The following is a 21,102-nucleotide window of genomic DNA, read 5'->3' on the forward strand; positions in this document are numbered from 1 at the left end:
TCGTCATAGTATGGCATGTCGTCCAAAATCATGAAAATTCGTCATAGTATAGCATGTCGTCCAAAATCATGAAAACTCAACATAGTATAGTATAGTATGTAGTCCAAAATCATGAAATATCGTCATAGTATGGCATGTCGTCCAAAATCATGAAAATTCAACATAGTATAGTATAGTATGTAGTCCAAAATCATGAAATATCGTCATAGTATAGCATGTCGTCCAAAATCATGAAAACTCAACATAGTATAGTATAGTATGTAGTCCAAAATCATGAAATATCGTCATAGTATAGCATGTCGTGCAAAATGATGAAAATTCGTCATAGTATAGCATGTCGTCCAAAATCATGAAAAAACATCATAGTATAGCATGTCATCCAAAATCATGAAATATCGTCATAGTGTAGCATGTCATCCAAAATCCTGAATTAACATCATAGTATAGCATGTCGTCCAAAATCATGAAAACTGGGCACAGTATAGCATGTCATCCAAAATGATGAAAATTCGTCATAGTATAGCATGTCGTCCAAAATCATGAAACATCATCATAGTATAGCATGTCGTCTGAAAATCATGAAATATTGTCATAGTATAGTATGTCGTCCAAAATCATGAAATATCGTCATAGTATAGCATGTCGTCTGAAAATCATGAAATATTGTCATAGTATAGTATGTCGTCCAAAATCATGAAAATTCGTCATAGTATAGCATGTCGTCCAAAATCATGAAAATTCGTCATAGTATAGTATGTCGTCCAAAATCATGAAAACTCAACATAGTATAGTATGTAGTCCAAAACCATGAAATGTCGTCATAGTATAGCATGTCGTCCAAAATCATGAAAAATCATCATAGTATAAGTATCCCTTGCTTACAGTCAAGTATAGTGGTGGCAGCATCATGGTTTGGGGCAGTATGAGTGCTGCCACCACTATACTTGACTGTAAGCAAGGGACAGTTGTCTTGGTGCTCTTTCAGCATGTGTGGCACCTTGGTGAAGAGCACCAAGACAACTGTCCCATGCCTACAGTCAAGTGTAGTGGTGGCAGCATCATGGCTTGGGGCTGCATGAGTGCTGCCGGCTCTGGGGAGCTCGGTTCATTTAGTGAAACATGAATTCCAAGCAGAGCATGATCGCCCCCCTTCAGAAACTGAGCTGCAATGCAGTTTTCCAACATGATAATGACCCAAAACACACCTAGAAGATGACAACTGCCTTGCTGAGGAAGCTGAAGGTGAAGGTGATGGACTGGCCAAGTATGTATCCAGCCCTGAACTCACCTGTGCACCTGTGGGCCATCCTCAAGCTGAAGGTGGTGTAGCGCAAGGTGTCTTCACATCCATCTGCTCCATGATGTCATCATGGAGGAGTGGGAGAGGATTCCTGAAGCAACCTGTGAGCTCTGGTGAATTCCATGCCCAAAAGGGTTAAGGCAGTGCTAGATAATAATGGTTGGCACACAAAATATTGACACTTTAGGCACAATTTGGACATGTTCACTGTGGGGTGTACTCACTTATGTGAGATACTGTATATTATGTTGAAAAAAGTCATGGTAAAGTATGTTGGTAAAAGTCATAGTATAGTATGTTGAAAAAAGTCATTGTTCATATGTTGAAAAAAATACATAATTTAGTATGTTGGTAAAAGTCATAGTATAGTACTGTATGTTGAAAAACGTCATTGTTCATATGTTGAAAAAAAGACAATTTAGTATATTGAAAAAAGTCATAGTATAGTATGTTTAAAAAAGTCATAGGTCATATGTTGAAAAAAGACATAATTTAGTATGTTGAAAAAAGTCATAGAATGTCAAAAAGGTCAGTATAGTTTGGCAAAAAAGGTCATACTTTAGTATGTTGAGAAAAGTCATAGTATAGTATGTTAAAAAAGTCATAGTATAGTGTTTTGAAAAAAGTCATAAAGGATGTCAAAAAGGTCAGTATAGTTTGGCAAAAAAGGTCATACTTCAGTATGTTGAGGAAAGTCATAGTATAGTATGTTGAAAAAATCCATGTCTTAGTATGTTGAAGAGAGTCATAGTTTGGTACACTGAAAAGTCAGTTTAGTATGTAAAAAAAATCATAGTATAGTGCGTTGAAAAGTCATACTTTAGTATGTTGAAAAAGGTCATGATATTGTGTGTTGAAAAAAAGTCATAGTTAATAGGTTCAAAAAAGCTATAGTTTAGTATGTTGAAAAACTCATGGTATATGTTGAATAAAATGATTTAAGAAGTCAGTATTGTGTATCCAAAAAAACTCAGAATCATGGTATGTCAAAATCTCAGTGTCTCAAAAAAAGTTAAACGTCATTGTATAGTATGTTGGAAAACTTGTCATTGTTTAATGTGTCAAAAGAAGGAATACCACAGTCAAAATATAGTGTGTCAAAAACACCCTGTGGACACCCTGGACACAACAGAAATGATCAACTGCTTCAAAACATTAAGAAAACCTTGAACTAGTCACACTGCTAGATACACATTACTAAGGGTTAACATGGGCCAAAAAACAGACATCTGGCTTTGTTAGTTTCTTTGCAAAGTTCACTCACTCATTCTCACACATGACAGAAATAACCACTCAGAAGCCAGTGTTTGAGGTTTTTTTGTCCGTTTTGTGTTTTTTTTTCTTTATTAAGGAAAAGCATAATTACTACAAATTACAAATAACACTAATAGCGAATCACATCAGCCTACAAAGCAGATATTATGAATATTAAATGTTATAATACAAGATCTCATTCAAGTATTTTACATTTTTCCATTTTATATATTTTTTTTGTTCCTTTTTTCCTTATTTTCATCTTTTTTTCCTCATGACAAGCCTAGGATATAGTAATGTAATGAACTATTTTAATGGTTCATATACAGTTATTTCTTATTCATATGGCTTTATGGAAATTTGTCCTCTTTTTTCAGTCTCCAGACATCATAACCAGCCATATTCCTCTGAGCGACATCACAAATCCCAGTTGGGCTCTTTCTTTCCTTTCTCCTCTCTCCCTCCCCACATCCATTACTCATCCCTCCAGTGTCCGGCCCGCTGGCCAAGTCTGTGTAAAACTGACGAGCAGAGGGTGCGGTGCCCCCTAGAGTTTGTTTGGACAGCTAGCAGCATTTTTTATGCTGATAGAAGGCTGAAAACTCCCCAAACACCTGAAACCCCTGAATGTCCGGTGACAGGTGACGGCAGGTGATGATCACATTAGGGGGAGGGATCATGTGACTGTCCCAGGGAGAAGGCCCACCCCCTCGTGGCAGACTGCCATGTCTGTAGCCACACACCAGCTCACCCATTCAAAGGCGTTTGCTGGTTTTGGGAAATGCACGAGTTTCTTCTTTTCTGAATATTTTGTAGCTCTGATTTTTTTTTTCTGTCTTTAAACCTCTAGTAAACACTTTGATGCATCGACTGTAAGCCTCTGAAACTGATCCAAATCTCCCTGAAGATGAAGCAACAAAACAATAAAAGGAAAAAAAAAAGCAAGTACAGCTTTGCTTTGCATTTTCATTTTTACCAACAGTTGTGGATTTAAAGGAAGAAACTGAAACACTGACAGGACCTCCACTCTGCTGGAACTTCAACCAACAGGCTGAATTATTATTACGCAAAAGGACAAAGACTTAAAAAACAAAATGAAACAAAAAAACAGAGATGTCCAATACAGTTTGATTTTTTTTAAAAAAAAAAATGTCAGGCAATTTCCAAACTCTTAACTCCTCAAATGAACTTTTTCACTTATGTGACTGGGCTGTTTGACAGTTAACATTTCATCACTCTGGGGCAAAAGGCTTGCAACAAACATTGCGGCATGTTACAGAAAGTGGGTCATTTCACTAAGCATCTGGATATCCATATGTATATTAAGACTCAAAAGTTTTTTTTCCAGAATTTTGTGAATGTCTTAAATCCCCAAATCAAATCATTTCTATGTGTTTCAGACTTTGCAGACCCAATGTTTATCTAAAGAAAAAAAACAGGAGGTTTAAGATTTGTTAATTAGTTTGAGTTTGCTCTTAGAAATTCTGCTGTCATCTTGGCAAAAACATCTTCACTAAAGAAAAAAAAGAGCAAATTAACTGATTTCAACGTGAAACACTATAAGCTTACAAATTAAGTTTCTGCACTGAATACCCGTTGACGCCCTGATGTTATCTTTCCCTTTTGTGTTGTAAATTATGTTCCCGTTTCTGAAATCCAAAGATGTTTTGAACAGCCTGACATAAATCCCACCTCCATCATGACAACAACGCTAGAAAACACTGCAAATTGAAATTAAAAAGCATTAAAAGATAATCATGAGACCATTTAAAAAAAAAAAAAAGTTAGAGTACGTACACATGTAAGGCAAATATATAATCTGTTCTATAAACAATAAAACAAGTAGCAGGGAGCTGTATTCATTTCTCTTCATCTGTCAAATTCACATTTACATTAGTGGAGAAAGAAAGATTCACTCTTCTATTTGATATCATCAGTACTCCAGCTGGATAAAGGTTTCATTATCCACACGGTTGACTGTAGGAAGCGTGACGACAGAACAGAACAGAGTCCAGTCTTAAATTTCTGTCCACAGCGAGGCAAGACATTGAGACGTGTGTGTGTGTGTGTGTGTTCTGCATTCAACTTGCTCACGCTGCTACATATGTACCTGCGTGCAACTACCCCTGTCAGCATATATGCCTGTAAGTGATGTGTGTTATCTGAGTGTGGAACGGGAAGAGGTGGCGAGCGCCCGAGGCCCGATCAGGCCGAGCGAGCTTCAGTTTAACAGTGAAGTCGGAGGCCAAATGTCTGTGCCTCATTAGTGTCTCCACCCAGAGCACCTGCGACAGAGCACGACAGCCCTCTTCATAACCATCGCTTCTTCAAGTAATCCAGATTGATGATTCCAGTCCTGTATCGTCACTGATGGTTGACTGATGGATGGATGTCAAACGGATGGATGAACGGATGGATGCAGCTCGTCTGACGGGGGAGGTGCGGGGGCGGGGGGCTAGAGAAAGTCAGGAAGCAGCCGTAAGTGAGATCATCAGGGACTCTCCCTTCCCAACTCTTCACCCCACTGAAGTGTTTTTTTTAAGGGACAAACTTCCACCGGGTTTGTTTCAGCACAAAAAGCCACGACTTGCAAACACAGGGAAGAATTACAGGACTTGTAACAGACCGAATGACACTTGGAAGACAGGGGGTGAAACGGTTTGGCAGACACAGCACCACCTAGTGGCCTCTGCTGGAAATGGTGACCAGATATATGGGTGATTTCAATGCTGTACAATCGACAATAAGGTGGCGGGCACAAGTTAGAAGCAGTAAAACCATTAAAATAAGGCAACTTTCAATGATCGTGTCCATACTGAGGGATTGGTACAAGTCTTTTTTTTTTCTCACTCTCTTTTTATCATTTGGTTCTTTAATATTTTCCCCTCAATGTCCAGCCATAAAGTAAATCAAATATTTTTTAATTTTTAGCCCCTCTACTGGGAGCACCGGGGGCTCTGCGGATCGAAATGTCAGTCGCTCGGTTCAAACCACTTTGGTCCGGTTGGATGTCAGGAGCAGCAAGGCCTCCAGTGTGGCCGCTAACGGGGCTTTCAGATGCTCAGTCTTGTTCAAACTATTTCCAAGTCTCACCACATGCCGAAGAAATAATAATCATAAATCTGAGATCTGGGGGAGGAATCAAATATCTTTCAGCCAGCAGGACAGTGACGATCGAACAGGGGTCCCAGACAGAGAGGGGGGGTCAACATGAAAATGTAAAAATAGTAAAAAGAAAAAAATAAAGAAAAATTTCAATGGTAATAAATCATCATTGAGCCGTCCACCATGTGGACTGGCAATGATTTGTAAAAGAAAAAAAAAAGTGTTTGACACCTCATCAATTCCTTGCCTCATCAAGACAAAAAGGCATTTTTTTTCTCAAAAACTTAGAATTAATTTATAAACCGAGCCATATTAATTATTTGTCTTCCTTATTTCTCATTCAAAAGTCATTGTAGGGGGAAAAAAAAAAATATTCTCATGCTTGAATGAAGAACTGGACACCCCCTCCCCCATCCTGTGGCGCAGAGAGAACCAGCGACTTGCAGACGTGGTTGAGTTGATCCGTGTGGGCCTGCGTGTTTGTGGAGTTACTTCAGTGTCTTGGCATCTGGTGCAGGATCAGCGGCTGGGGTGGGGGCTTTCTGGTTGATGGGTTTGGCATCATCCCTGGCTGCGGGGCCTTGGGTGGTGGGAGCTTGGCTGGGGCCTGAGCTGGCCTGGCTGTGGGGCCGACTGGAGGGCTGAGAGGGGTGCCGGCGGCGACCGTCCCCACTGGATGAGTGTCTTCGGCGTCCTCCTTCCTCCATAGGCGGCTGGAACCAGAAACAACCAGGGTGGAGGTTAGATGGAGAGTTGTTTTCAAAGCACAACACAAACAACACAATCAGCACACAGGTGAAGTCAGGAGTTCATTTAAATGTCGAATGTGTATTTTTAGTAAACTGACTTGGAATAAAAGGATACCACTGCAGAAATGCTAGAGCTAGCAGATGACCACAAAGCAGTCGCAGACCATTTCTTATCAACTATCCATGTAACTGTTAACACTCCATGTAGCAAACGTTCAGGTGAAAAAAACTGAGCTGAGGCATCTTTACAGGGTTGAAAATTCCGACCAATCAGCCTTTACAAACCCTGAAGAATATTCTACTCACGTCAACTCTGAAATCTTCCAGACGTTTAAACTTGCTCAGGTACTCCTGCAGCTTGGGGTCGATTTCCAAGGTCTTGGCTTTGGAGTATTTAAGGAAGGCCCAGAACTTCTCTAGTCCATAAAGCTGGCCTGGGGACAGGAAAGAAAAATACAGAAAGTTAGTCACAGCGGATGAGGCGAGTGAAAGTGAATCTCTCTCTACGAAAGAGGAAAAGAAACTCAGACTTGAAAAACAGAACATTTGTTATTTGTGTTGTTTAAAGCCATCATTTAGCCTTTTCTTTTTCCGGTGTCCTCACCAGCTTCGTAGTCTTTCATGGTCTCCTCCTGGAAGTCCTTGAAGATGTCTGGCCTGAACTTCCTCTCTAGACCGTAGCTGTAGTACCTGAACAGGCACTCCAAACCGTACCTGCAACATGCCAACAATGTGTACAATGTTATTATTAAGTCTGGTCCAATCAACCAGTCTAAAGCTCTCTGTAAAAACTAATGTTAATACAGAAGGTCATATCTTGTTTTGTCTACTACAACTGCAGACATGGTTTTCTAATTCAAAATTTCAAATGGTAGTGTTACTGCTGCATATGGAGTCATCCATCAGTGGTCAAGGCTCTCACCTGTATCCTTCTTTCCCATCCTCGACCACCAGCTGTCTAAACTCCTCATACATCTTCCTGTTGAAGTGATCTCGCAGGAAAAATGACCAGAAGCGGAAAAGCGTGTTCATCTCCTGTGACTGGCCGATTCCAAGCCGCTTGCGCTCTGTGATTGGTCAAGAGGAGAGCGAGAGAAAGTAGACAGGGTTACTAAAAATATAAGACAATCCAAGACACCCAGTATCCCTTCACTGCAGAATGGAGTTTACTGACACTTGAAGACAGAATAAATAAAAAAGTAGAAGAGACAACGCGTACCATTTAGGCAGCGCCGGCGGTACTTGTGGTAAACGTGTTGCGTGAAGCCGTTCTCCTTGAGCAGCTCGTGTGATGGGTGCTGGAACTTGGGGAGGGACTGAGGTGTGCAGCCAATGTTACCCAGAGCGGGGGTGCCCTCTGATGGGCTGGCGTTGGAGCTGAGAGGGAGAAAGGTGGAGGAGATGGAGAACAGTGAGTACTACCTACATCAAATATTAGAACCATCTGGTGGTGAAGTTTGTCCTGAGTCTATTTACAATTGATTTAAGACTTTTTAAGATCAATTTAATGCCAGTTAGAATGAATAAAGCAACTTCATCACTGATTAAAGCAACAAATGAGCAATTGAGTTTGAACTGAATTGAAACATCAGAGGAGTTGTCAAAAGAAAAACAGCATACCAAGAAATTTCCTACTGTATGTGCCCCAATACAAGACAATAGTTTTCTCTAAAATCTTGTAATTTCCATATTAAGGAGTTGTGCAAAGCAGTGTCTCACCTGACAGAGGCCGTACGGGAGCGATGCTCTCTGGAGTCCATCACCCAGCCAACGTGGCACTCCATGGGTGGGTTGGAGCTGTGTCGGGTCTTCCTCTTCCTGGGCGTCTGAAAGGGTACAGAGATAATTTACATGTTTAGTCAGTGTGGGGTTTTTTTTCCATCTCCTAAATTTTTAAAACCAGGTAAAGGAACCACCAAAAGGCACATTTTCACTTAACTAAGTCTTATATTTCCCTTAAGTGGCAGCCATCTTACCTTGGCATCAACGGGCCGACTTTCCTTTACCACTGGGTAGAAGCGCGGCGTCATGGTCTGGTCCTTCCGATGAGGTGTGCGAGGCGTGCGGGGCGTCCGGGCACTGCGGTAGTTGGGCGAGTCAGGCACGGTAGTCGGGAGTGAGCGGGCTATTGAGGAGGGCTCAGGGGCACCGAAGAGTTTGTTGGCCAAAGCGTCTGTGGGGACTGAAGAGGTGAGGAGAGACATTTGAGCTGAAGCTCCAAAACCAGAGCTGTAACAAACTGCCTTAAGACTTTTAAGGAAACTCAGTGTGCTTCACTTCTGTCTCACAAATCCTTCGATAAGACTCTTGAAAGTCATTAAAAGAGCAACAACATCAGTTACCTAACAGCTTCATTTATTTCTCAGCGTGCAGAGTCACAGAGCTCATGACTGATGACAGACTAATGTGAGCTTTTATCACTCCAACAGAATGACTGTCAGCAAATTCAATCAACATTAATTTATCACTTTTGAGCATCCGTTTAATTAAAGTTAAAATGAAAAACAAGACAACTCTCATCACTGAATAAAATTAGGGCGAGCAATTCTTAAAAACAGGAGCATATTTACACACTAAATACTATATTAACCAGAATATACAACATCATTTTCCCGTTGGAAGTTATAGATTTTTTTTAAAAATGGAAAATAACACCGGCTCCTACAGTGAATGTAGTGCAATGGGTTGTTTGTAGTCTTAATGTTGCTAGTGAGTTTATGATTGTTTGTATGACAGGTTTTTTCCTGACACAAAGGAAACATTTCTTTACCTTAAGATCTCTCTGAGAAATTGTGTCGTGACAATAATTTTTAGAGGCCTGAAAAAGTAAAAGTTTCCAGATTTTTACATGAAACTAACAAATTAAAGAAAGGTTGGAAAAATATTTTATGTAGCAGGAGTACATTTCGTGTCCCTTTAGGTTTATTTTTATCCTCCACACAGGAACACAGCCTCTGTCTCTCATAGGCAGCATTTCTAAGATATTTTATGTCAGAAACGTTATGTCATAACATCGTCGGCCCCAGAGTTAACTTTTACAGAGTCCAGTATTTCCTATTTTTCTTGTCAGTCCTGTTGAAAGCTTGGTGGCTAAAGAGACTCGTGCACGCAGCTCGGCTGGAAAACTCAACTTTAACAACACAGTATGCAGTTTATTTTCAGATAACGTCTCACTAGACATAACAATTATTTTCCCTCGCCCATATGGACAACTGCATGAGGCATTCAACTTCCCTGGGTTTACTTGCACAGAGCAAGTTGTGAACTCTGAGGAGTACTGCACATATACGCCTCTTTTTGAAACGGTCCTTCTTAGAGTTTCAGAATGTGGGTATGGAATGGGACATTGTACTGTTTGGGTATGGTGATATCTCTCTAGAATCGGAGTACTGTTCAACCAGGGCATAAAAGGGCAAGGGCGGGTAAAAAATGAGTTTGGTGTGTAAAACAAAAACATACACCCGCCAGTGGCCAATGGAAAATTTTGAATTGCATGTGGGGTTTTTTTATGTGCTTCGACCATTTCTGCTAGCTGTGTCAGACTATTTTGACCTTCGCAGCTCATTGTATGTGTGCCGGGAACCCATGACGTCAGCTGCCGGAACCACGGCATTCTATGGTAACTTCTGAGCAACATGTGGCGACACATTCCTGCCGTGAAGCCACCGCCAGAAAAGGAAAGAAACGAAGATGAACATGTTGGACTTGGACAAGAAGAATGGAGTACAAATGTCGCACGGCGTTTTATTGAAGAATGGAAACTAGACGAGGCTGGCCAGCCGCGATCATGGTTGACCTATGACCCCCACACCAGCACAATGAGCTGTAGCCTTTGCCGCAAGCACGCCAAAGAAACACAGAGGACCCGGTTGGATTTTCCTAAAGTTGGATTTTCATACTAAAAACATAAGGTAATTAATTTTAGTCAAACAAGGTATGATTTTTTTTTAATTTGGCTGGTGAAAAATACGTTTGGCCGGTAAATTTTTGGAGGTCACTAGCCAATGGCAGATGAGGTAAAAAGTTAATTTTACGCCCTGTGTTCAACACTAGTAAAGGCAGAGTTATGCTAAAACATCGTGATTTATGTGTTTTTGTGTCCTTACTCTGCTGGGGTTTGGGAGGGCCTGGAGGGACTTCCTGGTTGGGGTCGACTGGGGGTTCAGGAGTCAGGCAGTCAAACTGTTCGCGGCTGATCAGGTGGACCTTCTTGAAGTTCTCCACCTCTTGCTGTAAGACGAAGAAAAACAGATGTTAATATGATGACAACAACTTCTTCCTCTTCTTCTTCATACAACTCTGATAGAAAAAGATCTGCAGATTGTCCTTTTTTTGGCTAAATAACAAAATTATTTTAAAAAGGAGAGAAAAAAGGATTTTTTTGGCAATGAAGATAGCGATACACATACTGAAATGAAACAAACCTCTTGATTAAAATGCAGACTGCACCGAAACTCAGGCTCTTTACCAAAATGTATATATTAAGAGTAAAAAAAAAATCAAAATAATAATTTGGGTCATATCACACGAGGATCATCAACAGACCTTATCTGCAGTAATCTGGACATTGAGATGCAGCAGCAAAACATGGCTGCCAAAAACACGCGTTTCACCTTCATGATGCCACCTCTCACTGACACGAGTACACAACCCAGCTGAGTTACATCAACATGCAAAACCCTGAATTTTCCATGAGTGAAGACCTCCTACCAACAAAACAGTTACTGCTCCTCCTCCCAACAGCAGCTCAATTCAAAATCTTTCTATAAAAAACAAACAAGTCTCATGTACCAGCCCCTGAATGCTTGATTATTGTCACACTCACACTCGCCCCTTCATTCCACCAAGTATCCTCAGATCTTTGAGCGTCCATCTTTGTCTCCCCCTGCAGCCCAGCAGCTCAACCCCTCAGGCCGAGGCCGAGTATGTGGGGTTTATTTATAAACAAGCGTCCTCTGTTCCACGCGCAGCTGGATGTGTGCCGGCGAGCACGTGAAGGGCCCACAGTGAGAGCAACAATGCTACAATGGGCAGCAATGACAACAAAAACAAAACAAAAAAACTTTCTGTTCTGTGTCGGGTTTCTATATCCAGAAACAGCTCTAACTGAGGAAGAATCAATCTACTCATCATCTGGTCTTGGGCAGAAACACCTCCAATATGACAATGAGTTTTGTTTTTATGACAAAAACAAATCTGCAATTTATAGTTTTACTTTGACAGGGTGCCTTCAGGTAACAGACACTTAAATTTAATGATTTTTAAAATCTTTTTCAGATGCTTTTTCTTATTTGAAGATTGCAGGTATAAAGGTGAGTTGTATACACAGCAGGGGTAAGTTTTATTTAGGAATAAGGATATTAAGAGTGAGTTAAGTTAATCTATATTTTTCCAAGTGTACTTTATAAATATACAAGTACAAGGTAAAAAGATTGTATTAGGTTCAGTGGTAGGTTTAAAGATTTGTAAAGTCAGAAATGTGGACTTTCTAGCTAAACTCAAACTTAACTCTTTAACAAAAAAAAATGTAAAGATGCATTAATAAAATTAAATTAATTTACATAAAGGATTCTTAAGACTTTTTATAAAGACCTGCAAACATCTTGTAGAAAAAGTAAAAACAAATCAATGACACAATCTGTGTGAAAATCAGATTTTAAAAGCGGTTTAAAGGGATTTTGTACTTCTTTTTTAGCTCTTTACATTCAATTAGAATTTCAAGAATAACAAGAATTTCCTAAGCTGCCAGCATGGAAAGAGGACTTCATCTATTATGTATGTGGTGTTCATAAAACACAAAAGTTCTGGGTGGATGGTGACATAAAATCCAGTTGAACATTAATCTTAATGAAAAAAATACTGTTTATCTGTGACCTGATATCACATCCCCCTTTTGGTGTAACATCTTATTGTTTTAAACACATCTCTGTTATATGTTGTATTTCAAAAATTAGGGTATGAAGAAGCTTACATTTTTAAAAGAAAAAGCTGATATAGGTGTGATTAAGGATTTAGTTTTTTCAGTTGTTTAAAGAAAAGTGGGCTAATGAGATCTGAAATAAGCCGAAATTTAGAAAATGAGGTTTAATAAAGTTTGGTGCTGAAAATTGCGTGAAACTGAATCTACCTAAAAGGAAAACATTCCCCCAGCTGAGATGTGATGTCAGCTTTACAAACAGGATGTTATGTTGGTATTTGAGATCACAATCTGCTTTGTCACTTATGCAAATTAAATTTGGTCGAAATGTAAATGCATTTTGTTTGGCGTTATCTTTTGTATCACAACTTATAAAAAAAGAAAACTGACCTACCTTAGTATTATAAAAGACTTGAAAAATTGAAGTCGCTCATATACACATGTTTTTAAGGGATTATATACAAGCTGAATGTAGGAAAAGCAACCTTAGGATCAGATTTGTAATTTGACTTTGAAGTACAGGCGCACAGACAGCTTCTTGATGCAGACTGTGGTGTTCCAAACTAACTGCTCCATTATAAAGATCATTAAGCTGAGGAACATTTGGTGCTCTACGCTGGCAGAATCAAGCAGAACAATCTCACCCTGACTGTAAATCATTCAAAGGTCAACCCTGAAAAATGACCTCACCTTGATGGTGGCGTACTCGGGCTCGTACGTGTCGTCCCACAGGTCCTGCTCGTAGTAGAAGAGCCCGTCGTTGATCACTTTGACCAGCTCGCTCGAGAGCTTGGCGCGTGATGTGTGGTGTCCCGTGCGGTCCCCTCCTGGGTGCTTCCTCAGGTAGGGCGGCGTCTGTGTCACGATCAAGATCTTGTTGACGTCGTGGTCGTCGATCTCGCCGTCTGTCTCCTCGTCCGACCAGTCGGTGAAGGTGTTGCGCCGTCCGTCCATCTGCTCCATCTCCTCGTCGAACATGAAGTCGAGCTCCTCCGGTTCGTCCTGCTCTGCTCCGTCCTGATTAGAGGCAAAGAACAAACAAAAAACAAGAAATGATTAGAAGGTGTTGCCTGATTATGAGCTCACTTTTCATCACCATGTTTGATCATGTGCAATTAACTGAATTTAATTGGGGAAATTACTAACAACAATTTACGTAGCTGCAGCCTGTCAAAAATTTGATCAGTTAACCTTCAGAAAATTCAGAAGGAAACCAACTATGATCATCAATTAGCCATATAAGGTCATTTATCAAGAAATAATGTCAAATATTCTCTGGTTCAAGCTTCTCGAATGTGGGGATTTGCTGCTTTTCTATTTTTCAGTTTCAACAAATGTTCTTCCACACCTTATTTCCTGTGGTGGCAGCCGAGGGTGAGGAGCCAGGCTGTGGCACAGGGGAGCGAACCGAGTCGTCCTTTTCCTTCTGTTGCTGCAACGAGGGGGCCTACATCAGTCAATCAACACCGACAACACAGGAGGAGGAGGAGATAGCAGGTACGAAAAGAAGTGAATGGAGGAGAAGGATACCAACATGACACGTTAAGTATAAGATGAGGACAGTAGTTTTCTTGTGCAATAAAAATGCATGAAAATAGCTGGAAAAAAAGACAAATTTGTTGAATGTTTAATAATGGAATATTGTGTAAAATATAAATTAAACACTTTTGTTTTTGCTCCCATTTTTGCAAGAGATCAATGAAATGAATTTAAGGCATTTACAGGTGTATTTCTGTGACTTTACGACAACAAGTTTCTGCTGGCACGTGGCCACTCTGCATCACAGTCCATGTCAAACCACTGAATGGTAAACTTGACATAATGATCATGTGGGTGAGTGGCATTATAAATAATTCCTGCCAGGTTTGAATGAATTTCACCTTCTCTGTGCTGACCTTGGGTCTGGCCGGGGACGGTCTGGGCCTCTTCTTGACCTCGATCCAGGACTCAGAGTCCAGGTCGGGGAGGCTAGCGGAGAGGCCCTTGGGCATCGTCTTGAGGTTAGAGGTGTCTAGTTCAGTCTTGCTGTTTTGCTTCACTGGTGTGGAGGACCTGGGAGAGCCTGCAGCAGACAGAGGGTCATAGAGAACATTTTAAGGCAGATCTCAGCAGTACAATCAAGAACAATTAACTTCACACCTTTCCATTAATTCTCTTTCACTAAAAGCAGATCAAAAGGTTCACCTTTGGGCTCCTCGGTCATCTGCCTCGGGACAAACTCAGGGCAGTTGATGAGCTGAGAGAAATCCGTGTGGGTTTGGTTAGGCATGGCCAGTCCTGGCAGAGGCCACTTCTCTGGGTCCACCTTCCGACGGATCTTCATGTCGATCACTTCCACTTCCTTACTGTCCTTCAAAGCCTGATGGGAGAGATGATGGGTCAATGAGTCTGTACAGCACAGTACCATCTCTGCATAAAGGTTCTCGCTGATGTCTAGGGACAATAGGTCAAACGCTGTTTTTAATGTAGAGCTTTCAGGAGACAGGTTTGCATTTAGATCGACTCCAAACATGCGATTTTTAATTGATAGGATACAACCTAAATTTTTAACACATCAATATTGCTACGTATGCTAACAAACGTTTAAAACACGCTGTATATTTTAGCGTTTTAATTAAAGATCAACGAAAGCTCACTGTAAATAACCTATAGTCTGGCAGATGTCAGCTGTAATCAGCTTCCTGTTAGACAAGCTGAAGAGGCTCAACTTGTCTTTGACTTTGTTTTTGGAATTATATCAACCTTATTAAATTTTTCTCCTCTGCTTTTAAATCTCGACAGCTACTCTGGAAGTTGTCATTTGAAATACTTTATAAACGTTTTAACTTAAACTGTAGCTGGTGTGACTGTTAACATAATTTTTGTGTCATTGCTTCAATTTCCCAAAATTCAATTAACTTTGGGTAGGAAACAGTTTTGATATTGTTTAAAACCAGTTTTGACTCCTCTTACCGCAATATCATCTCTCTCTCAAAATACACTGGTCATTTCTAAATATGCTTACTTCCAGGATGAGGTTGACGTCGGTGGTGAGGGCCTGCACTCTGTGGAAACTGGCGACGAGTCCAATGGGCAGGAAACCCTCCTGGTCCATCTTCCTCCGCAGGAAGAAGTCACGCTCTAGGTTGTCCAGGCTGAAGTAGTACTCACTGCAGGGGGCAGAGGAACAGGGAAAACTAGAATTACCACCTCGCCATTGTATGCCTCTGTGCACCAGTCAAGCTGCACCAACAGTTTACATTCATGTCTGTAAAAACATGGATGCTTCTCACACATCTTGTACACGTACAGTTTCATGCATGTACAAAATGTCTTCACCTCATAATTTCATCCTATTCGACATTTGTGTGATATTTTGTTATAATAAGCTCATGAATTCTTGCGCTATGGTCAAAAACATGTTTTGTAAGCTCACAGTGACCTTGACCTTTGACCACCAAATTCTCAGGATTCCCAGTGGACATTTGTGCCAAATTTAAAGAAATTCCTTCAAGGTCCTCGGGTTTTTGCAATAATGAGAATGAGACAGACGCAAGGTCACAGTGACATTGGCCTTTGACTACCGAAATCTAATACGCTCATTGTTGATTTTAAGTGAGCGTTTGTGCCAAATTTGAAGAAATTGTCTCAAGGTGTTCTTGAGATATCACATTCACAAGAATGAGACCGACGAGGTCACAGTGACCTTGTCCTTTGACCACCTGAATCGAATTATTTTATCATTAAGTTCAAGTGAGCATTTGTGCAAAATCTAAAACAAAAAATCTCTTCAGATGTCATTGAGACATCGCATACACAAGAATGAAATGACAAGGTCATGGTGACCTTGACCTTTGACCACTGACCACCAGAATCTTATCATTGTTGAGTCTTAGTGGATGTTTGTGCCACATTTGCAGAAATTCCCTCAAGGCAGTCTTGAGCTATTGCGTTCATGAGAATGGGATGAACAGGCGGAAAACCCCAAAACATACTGCCTCCAGCCACGGCTATCACAGAGGCATAAAAATCACATGTTTGGTTTTGTTACTTCACAGCTTTTCCTGTGTCTAACATTGGAGGGACTAAGATGCAAAGAGACAACACAAGTGATGGAAACGAAGAGACGTTGAGACAAACAAGAAGCACCCAGTCAGATGACGAGGAGAAAGAATGAAAACAGGATGAGACCACATAGGGCTGCATTAATGAAACAGAAAACACTTAGTGAAAACACTGGAAACAGCCGTTGCTTTTCAAGTGTGCCACATGGAGCCAAATACCTCCCAAAGAACCACTAATCAAAAACAGCATTTTTGACAGGATTTCAAAGTCTCTGAGTAACTTGAGACAGATTTAAACTGAAGGGGGCACTGAGTGCACACAAGGAAACTGTTATGCTCCCTCAGTTAGGTGCCAAAATACTACCGTCTCAACACACAGTGAAGCGTCTTCATCTGCCAAACTCTGACTGCAAACCTGTTGTGGTTGGGTTAAGGGGGCAGGACTTAAGGAAGATGCTCATTTTTATAAATAACATTGCTGTTTGCATTGTAAGTAAAATAGATTAGTCAAACATGGAAGTGATTTAAAAAATGCTCTACTGTTACCACTTCTTCTGTTATGTGAACAAGAGCAGGAAGAGAGATTAGCTACTTTTATTTTATATTGTAATCGATAAGTATCACAAAACATCTCAACATTTAGGCCAGTTGACGTAAACATAGTTTTTCTTTGATCATATTATTTTTGCTCAACAACAAGGCTTATTGACCATCTCGCAGGGTTTCTGCAGCATTCACCAGATTACATTTAAGACTTTTTAAAACCTTTTTAAACCATAGAGAATTACTGCCTACAGTGGCCTTTGTAAAGTCAAGTTAAGACTTTTTAATACATTCTAAGGCCTTAATTTTGAGGACAATGCTTTTGTAGACTTTTCAAGCCTCGCATATAGCCTGGACTACACAGCTTGAATCCTGAACAGACGACAAGCTCGTAGTTGAAACTGTGGTCAGGAAAAAAGTTGGGGCAAAGACCAACAACTGGAAAAATTGGATCAGACTACTTAACAACCCACTTTAGAGGTACTCATCAAGTTAATATCTGAATAGAGCTTAAAATGTACCATCTCAACAGCACATGTTCAGCAATGAATAACTGTAACCATGTGTTCAATATTTTCTCTCTTTTTGTCGTTATATATAAATGCTGAGATCAGAGTTGTGAAACTTCTCTTCATTGGTGTTTAGTCAGAGAAGAGACATGAAGAGCTCATCACTTCAACAGCACATCTGCAGGTTAGACTGCAATCCTGCAATACGGCCAACATCCTGTATTTGTTAGGGGTGCTCTGTGTTTAAGGAGAAAGAGAGAATCTAAACTTACATCTGCCTCTTGATGTAGTCCTTCAGCAGGTCCTGGTCGACGGAGTAAAGGTCGTTGCTGCTCATGTTGTCGTAATAGTAGGTCACTGTATTGCCAAACTTCTGGCCGTAGGCTGAGTCTTTCACATCGTAGGACTTGTAGCCGTAGTGGTAGTCATAGTGGCCTGGACAGGACAGGAACAAATTGACAGATTTAGATCAGGTACATCACATACTCATTTAGTTTTCTGAAATATTTAATTTTCACCCAACACACAAGAGGTATTGGTTTTCTGATCCTTCTCATCCAAGTTGTATTTTCTCTTTCTTTACTAGTGAATCTTTTAAGGCAACCAAAATTGTTTTGCTTTGCAGCCGTTTTTTCCCCACTATTATCTAGTATCTGATGATCAGCCTTAACATTGTATTGCTTTCTTCTACCACATGTTGATTTGGTAAAGCTGGGTGCAGTTTCATTTTGGATTCAATTGCAAGTAGATCATTTACCCAGAATTATTAAGCTTCCAGTCCAACCAGTCTTTTACTGAAATGCCTCTCTACCGTCTGTCAAAAGATGAGCTACTGTTGCCAAATTTAGTTTTAATTCAACTTTGAGGAAAAGTTGAGGGATGTGGGAGAGCGACACACTACAGGAGCGAGAGACAGGATTAAAGATTTCAGAAGAAACAGAGCTGCAATCAACTTGCCTTTTTAGTAGAACATGGAGAAGTACTGAAACATGCATCCAAGTTGTTTTTGAGAAGACAGACATAGATTTCCTGTAATCTTTAAAAGCAGATATCCACATACAAATGTGGAATCTGTGGGGAACAGTACATGATGTGTTATCAGGAGCATCCCATTTCTGTTTGTAGTCCGAGTAGTACTGACCAATACATTTATGTGGCAGGTAAACAGTCCACGTGGAGAGCAAGAGAGGCTGAACGCATTGGCCGAAATGCAGTCCTGGAACCCATCAGCCATCGCCCGACATCGATGAACCTTTATATTAGTTGTTTAAAATCTGTTTCAAATGCAGATATCTGTTTTTAGAGATTAGCTAAAATGACTGTTGCACTGAAGAGGAAGTCTCCGCTTGGATATTCCCTGACTATACCGGAACCCCCAAAATATTGACAGTCGAACCCAGAGGCTTATTGTCGTCAGATGGACGGGCTCTGAGACTGTAGCTCCTGTGGTTCTGGTTTAATTCTATTCCATTTTATTTATTTATTTATTTATTTTTTTTTTAAATTGGTGAAATTATGTGACAACAGAAAAGGTGACATAGAGGACAAATACATTACACCAAGTGGAGTATAGTGGACATACAGTACAAACAACAACAGAAAACAACATAAAGTTACAATGATACGTATATAGGTAGGGATGTGTGTGTGTGTGTGTGTGTGTCTGTGTGTATGAAAAACAGATGGTATGGTATTATGATGTCCAATATGGAATAGATAATATAATAAAAAAAAATAAATCAACAAAGTAAAAATATAAATTGGAAAAAAGAGGAAGGAAAATATATATATATATATATATATATATATATATATATATAATACCTAATAATGTAAGATAAAATAATATAATAATATAATACGAGGTAATATAAGACATTATAATATAATATAGCATGATATAATATAGCACAATATATAATAATATACTATAAGATCATATGATATAATATAACATAACATAATAATCCACTATGATATAATACGATACATAACATAACCTAATATAATATAAACCGATATATCATGAATAATGACCATACCAAGAATAATTATTCGAATTATTAGAATTATAATTGGCAAATGATATATATAGGGATATCCTATAGCTCCTGTGGTTCTGGTTTAATTCTATTCCAGACATTAATAAGAAAAACATAAAACTATCTAAAAGTGTCATAAAAAAAGCGAGTGGACGTAGTCAATGACGAGTACACAGGAAAACACACACGCAAGAGCCAAGTAAATACACAAAGGCAAAGTGTGCTCAGCATTAGCTCTGACCGTTTCTTCAGTGCTGCTCAAAGTCAACAACGTGTCCTCAAGGAGACGGGAAAGACATAAAACTGGACTTAACTGACAATCACTCTTATTTATTCCTCTGGGAGCTGACTAATCTTTGTTTTCACTTACACTTTTCGTCCTTATTAAATTAAAAAAAAAGATATATAAGCATTTTCACTAGCTCAGTCTGGGGAGGGGAGTAAGAAAGGAGGAGCGAGGAAAAGAGAGTTAGGAAGAGTGAGGGGAGGGAGGCAGTAAGAAAAGACGATGTCTATGAAAAGAGAGCTAACAACAGGGAGGGGAGGGAGAAAGAATCCTGCCAAAACTAACAGGCCTTGGGGGAAACCTACTCCTCCTGCTGGATCCAAGGCCTTTCCTCATTCCAACTCTCACTGGTTGTTATTGCACTTTTTTGTTTTCAGTGTAGCCTCAGTGGGGCCAGTTTAGGGTCACCCACCACCCAGCTTGAGAGCAGAGTCAGCCCAGACACAGCCAGGCTACAGAAAAACCCACAGTTCTGTCACATTTTGTCAAACATGGTCAATCTTCGCAAGTTGTCTGCTTTGTAGTAGTAGTTTTGTATCTTGGAAGGTGAGAAGATTGATAATGCACTCATGTCTTGTATGCTACGTAAGAAGCTACAGTCAGCAGTTGATAAGCTGAGGTCATAAAGACTCAAAGCAGGGGAACAGGAAGCCTAGCTCCTTGAAATATTACTACAGCCCCTTTCTTACATGTGCTTGCAAACCTAAGATTATCTTTATATTACCCTGAGGAGCTGTATTTGATAACACAAATGTATCAATCAGCCGGACAGGACATTAAATGAACTTTATCCTGCCAGCTCCCCAGAATAAAGTCTGTGTAATGTCCGACTGAGCCCATGCGTGAATCGAGACGATAATTATCTGGAGAATTCACAGCAAGCAAGTGGGTGTGCTGATGACACTTCTATCATATGGATCAAGGAGAACAGGACGAAAGCAAACACCCAAAAGTGAAGAAGGAGGGTAATTTAAACAAAGACGGCAATGACTAATGTTTAACTGGAGAGAAGACGAAATTCGGACACATCAATCGGCAAGAGTTGAAGCCAAAAACGTCAGACAAATTCGAGGGACGACCAAATTACAAACAAGCTATGTGACCACAGTGTAATCCTACCTCCTGCAAACTCTACCCAGACGCCATAAATCCCCTAACAACCAAACGGAGTATTTCCAGCAGGTGAGAACGCATCCGACCTAGACAGTCTCCTGTTGTTTGCTACATGTGTAAAAGGGAAACTGAGAAAACAACTTAATTAACACGTTATATCACGTTTGTTTAACCCAGGAAAGCCACTGTACTCCAGTTTAAAGAGTAACACTAGATAACTCTCCCTAAAACTAAAAGTTTC

The 21,102-nt window shown here is 40.1% G+C and overlaps 1 protein-coding gene across 8 annotated transcripts in view; it reads right to left on the reverse strand.

Annotated features, from left to right (window-relative positions):
- Positions 1 to 2,606: 2,606 nt before the first annotated feature.
- Positions 2,607 to 21,102, reverse strand: part of larp1 (La ribonucleoprotein 1, translational regulator) — a 58,939-nt gene continuing 40,443 nt past the window's right edge. For 4 of the 8 annotated variants that reach the window (XM_049592347.1, XM_049592346.1, XM_049592342.1 and 1 more), the window contains 14 exons: positions 17,693 to 17,855; positions 15,330 to 15,474; positions 14,510 to 14,684; positions 14,206 to 14,387; positions 13,674 to 13,772; positions 13,016 to 13,342; positions 10,515 to 10,638; positions 8,385 to 8,590; positions 8,128 to 8,234; positions 7,628 to 7,785; positions 7,331 to 7,475; positions 7,013 to 7,122; positions 6,715 to 6,842; positions 2,607 to 6,372 (listed from right to left, as the gene is read on the reverse strand). In XM_049592347.1, coding sequence (XP_049448304.1) covers positions 6,148 to 6,372; positions 6,715 to 6,842; positions 7,013 to 7,122; positions 7,331 to 7,475; positions 7,628 to 7,785; positions 8,128 to 8,234; positions 8,385 to 8,590; positions 10,515 to 10,638; positions 13,016 to 13,342; positions 13,674 to 13,772; positions 14,206 to 14,387; positions 14,510 to 14,684; positions 15,330 to 15,474; positions 17,693 to 17,855 — 2,294 coding nt within the window. In that variant the 3' untranslated portion in view covers positions 2,607 to 6,147. Of the gene's footprint in view, positions 6,373 to 6,714; positions 6,843 to 7,012; positions 7,123 to 7,330; positions 7,476 to 7,627; positions 7,786 to 8,127; positions 8,235 to 8,384; positions 8,591 to 10,514; positions 10,639 to 13,015; positions 13,343 to 13,673; positions 13,773 to 14,205; positions 14,388 to 14,509; positions 14,685 to 15,329; positions 15,475 to 17,692; positions 17,856 to 19,703; positions 19,855 to 21,102 lie in introns of those variants that run through there. The other 4 variants (XM_049592348.1, XM_049592345.1, XM_049592344.1 and 1 more) reach the window with 4 other exon arrangements.

This window comes from Epinephelus fuscoguttatus, linkage group LG12 (assembly GCF_011397635.1).
Source record: "Epinephelus fuscoguttatus linkage group LG12, E.fuscoguttatus.final_Chr_v1".
NCBI classification, from domain to species: domain Eukaryota; kingdom Metazoa; phylum Chordata; class Actinopteri; order Perciformes; family Serranidae; genus Epinephelus; species Epinephelus fuscoguttatus.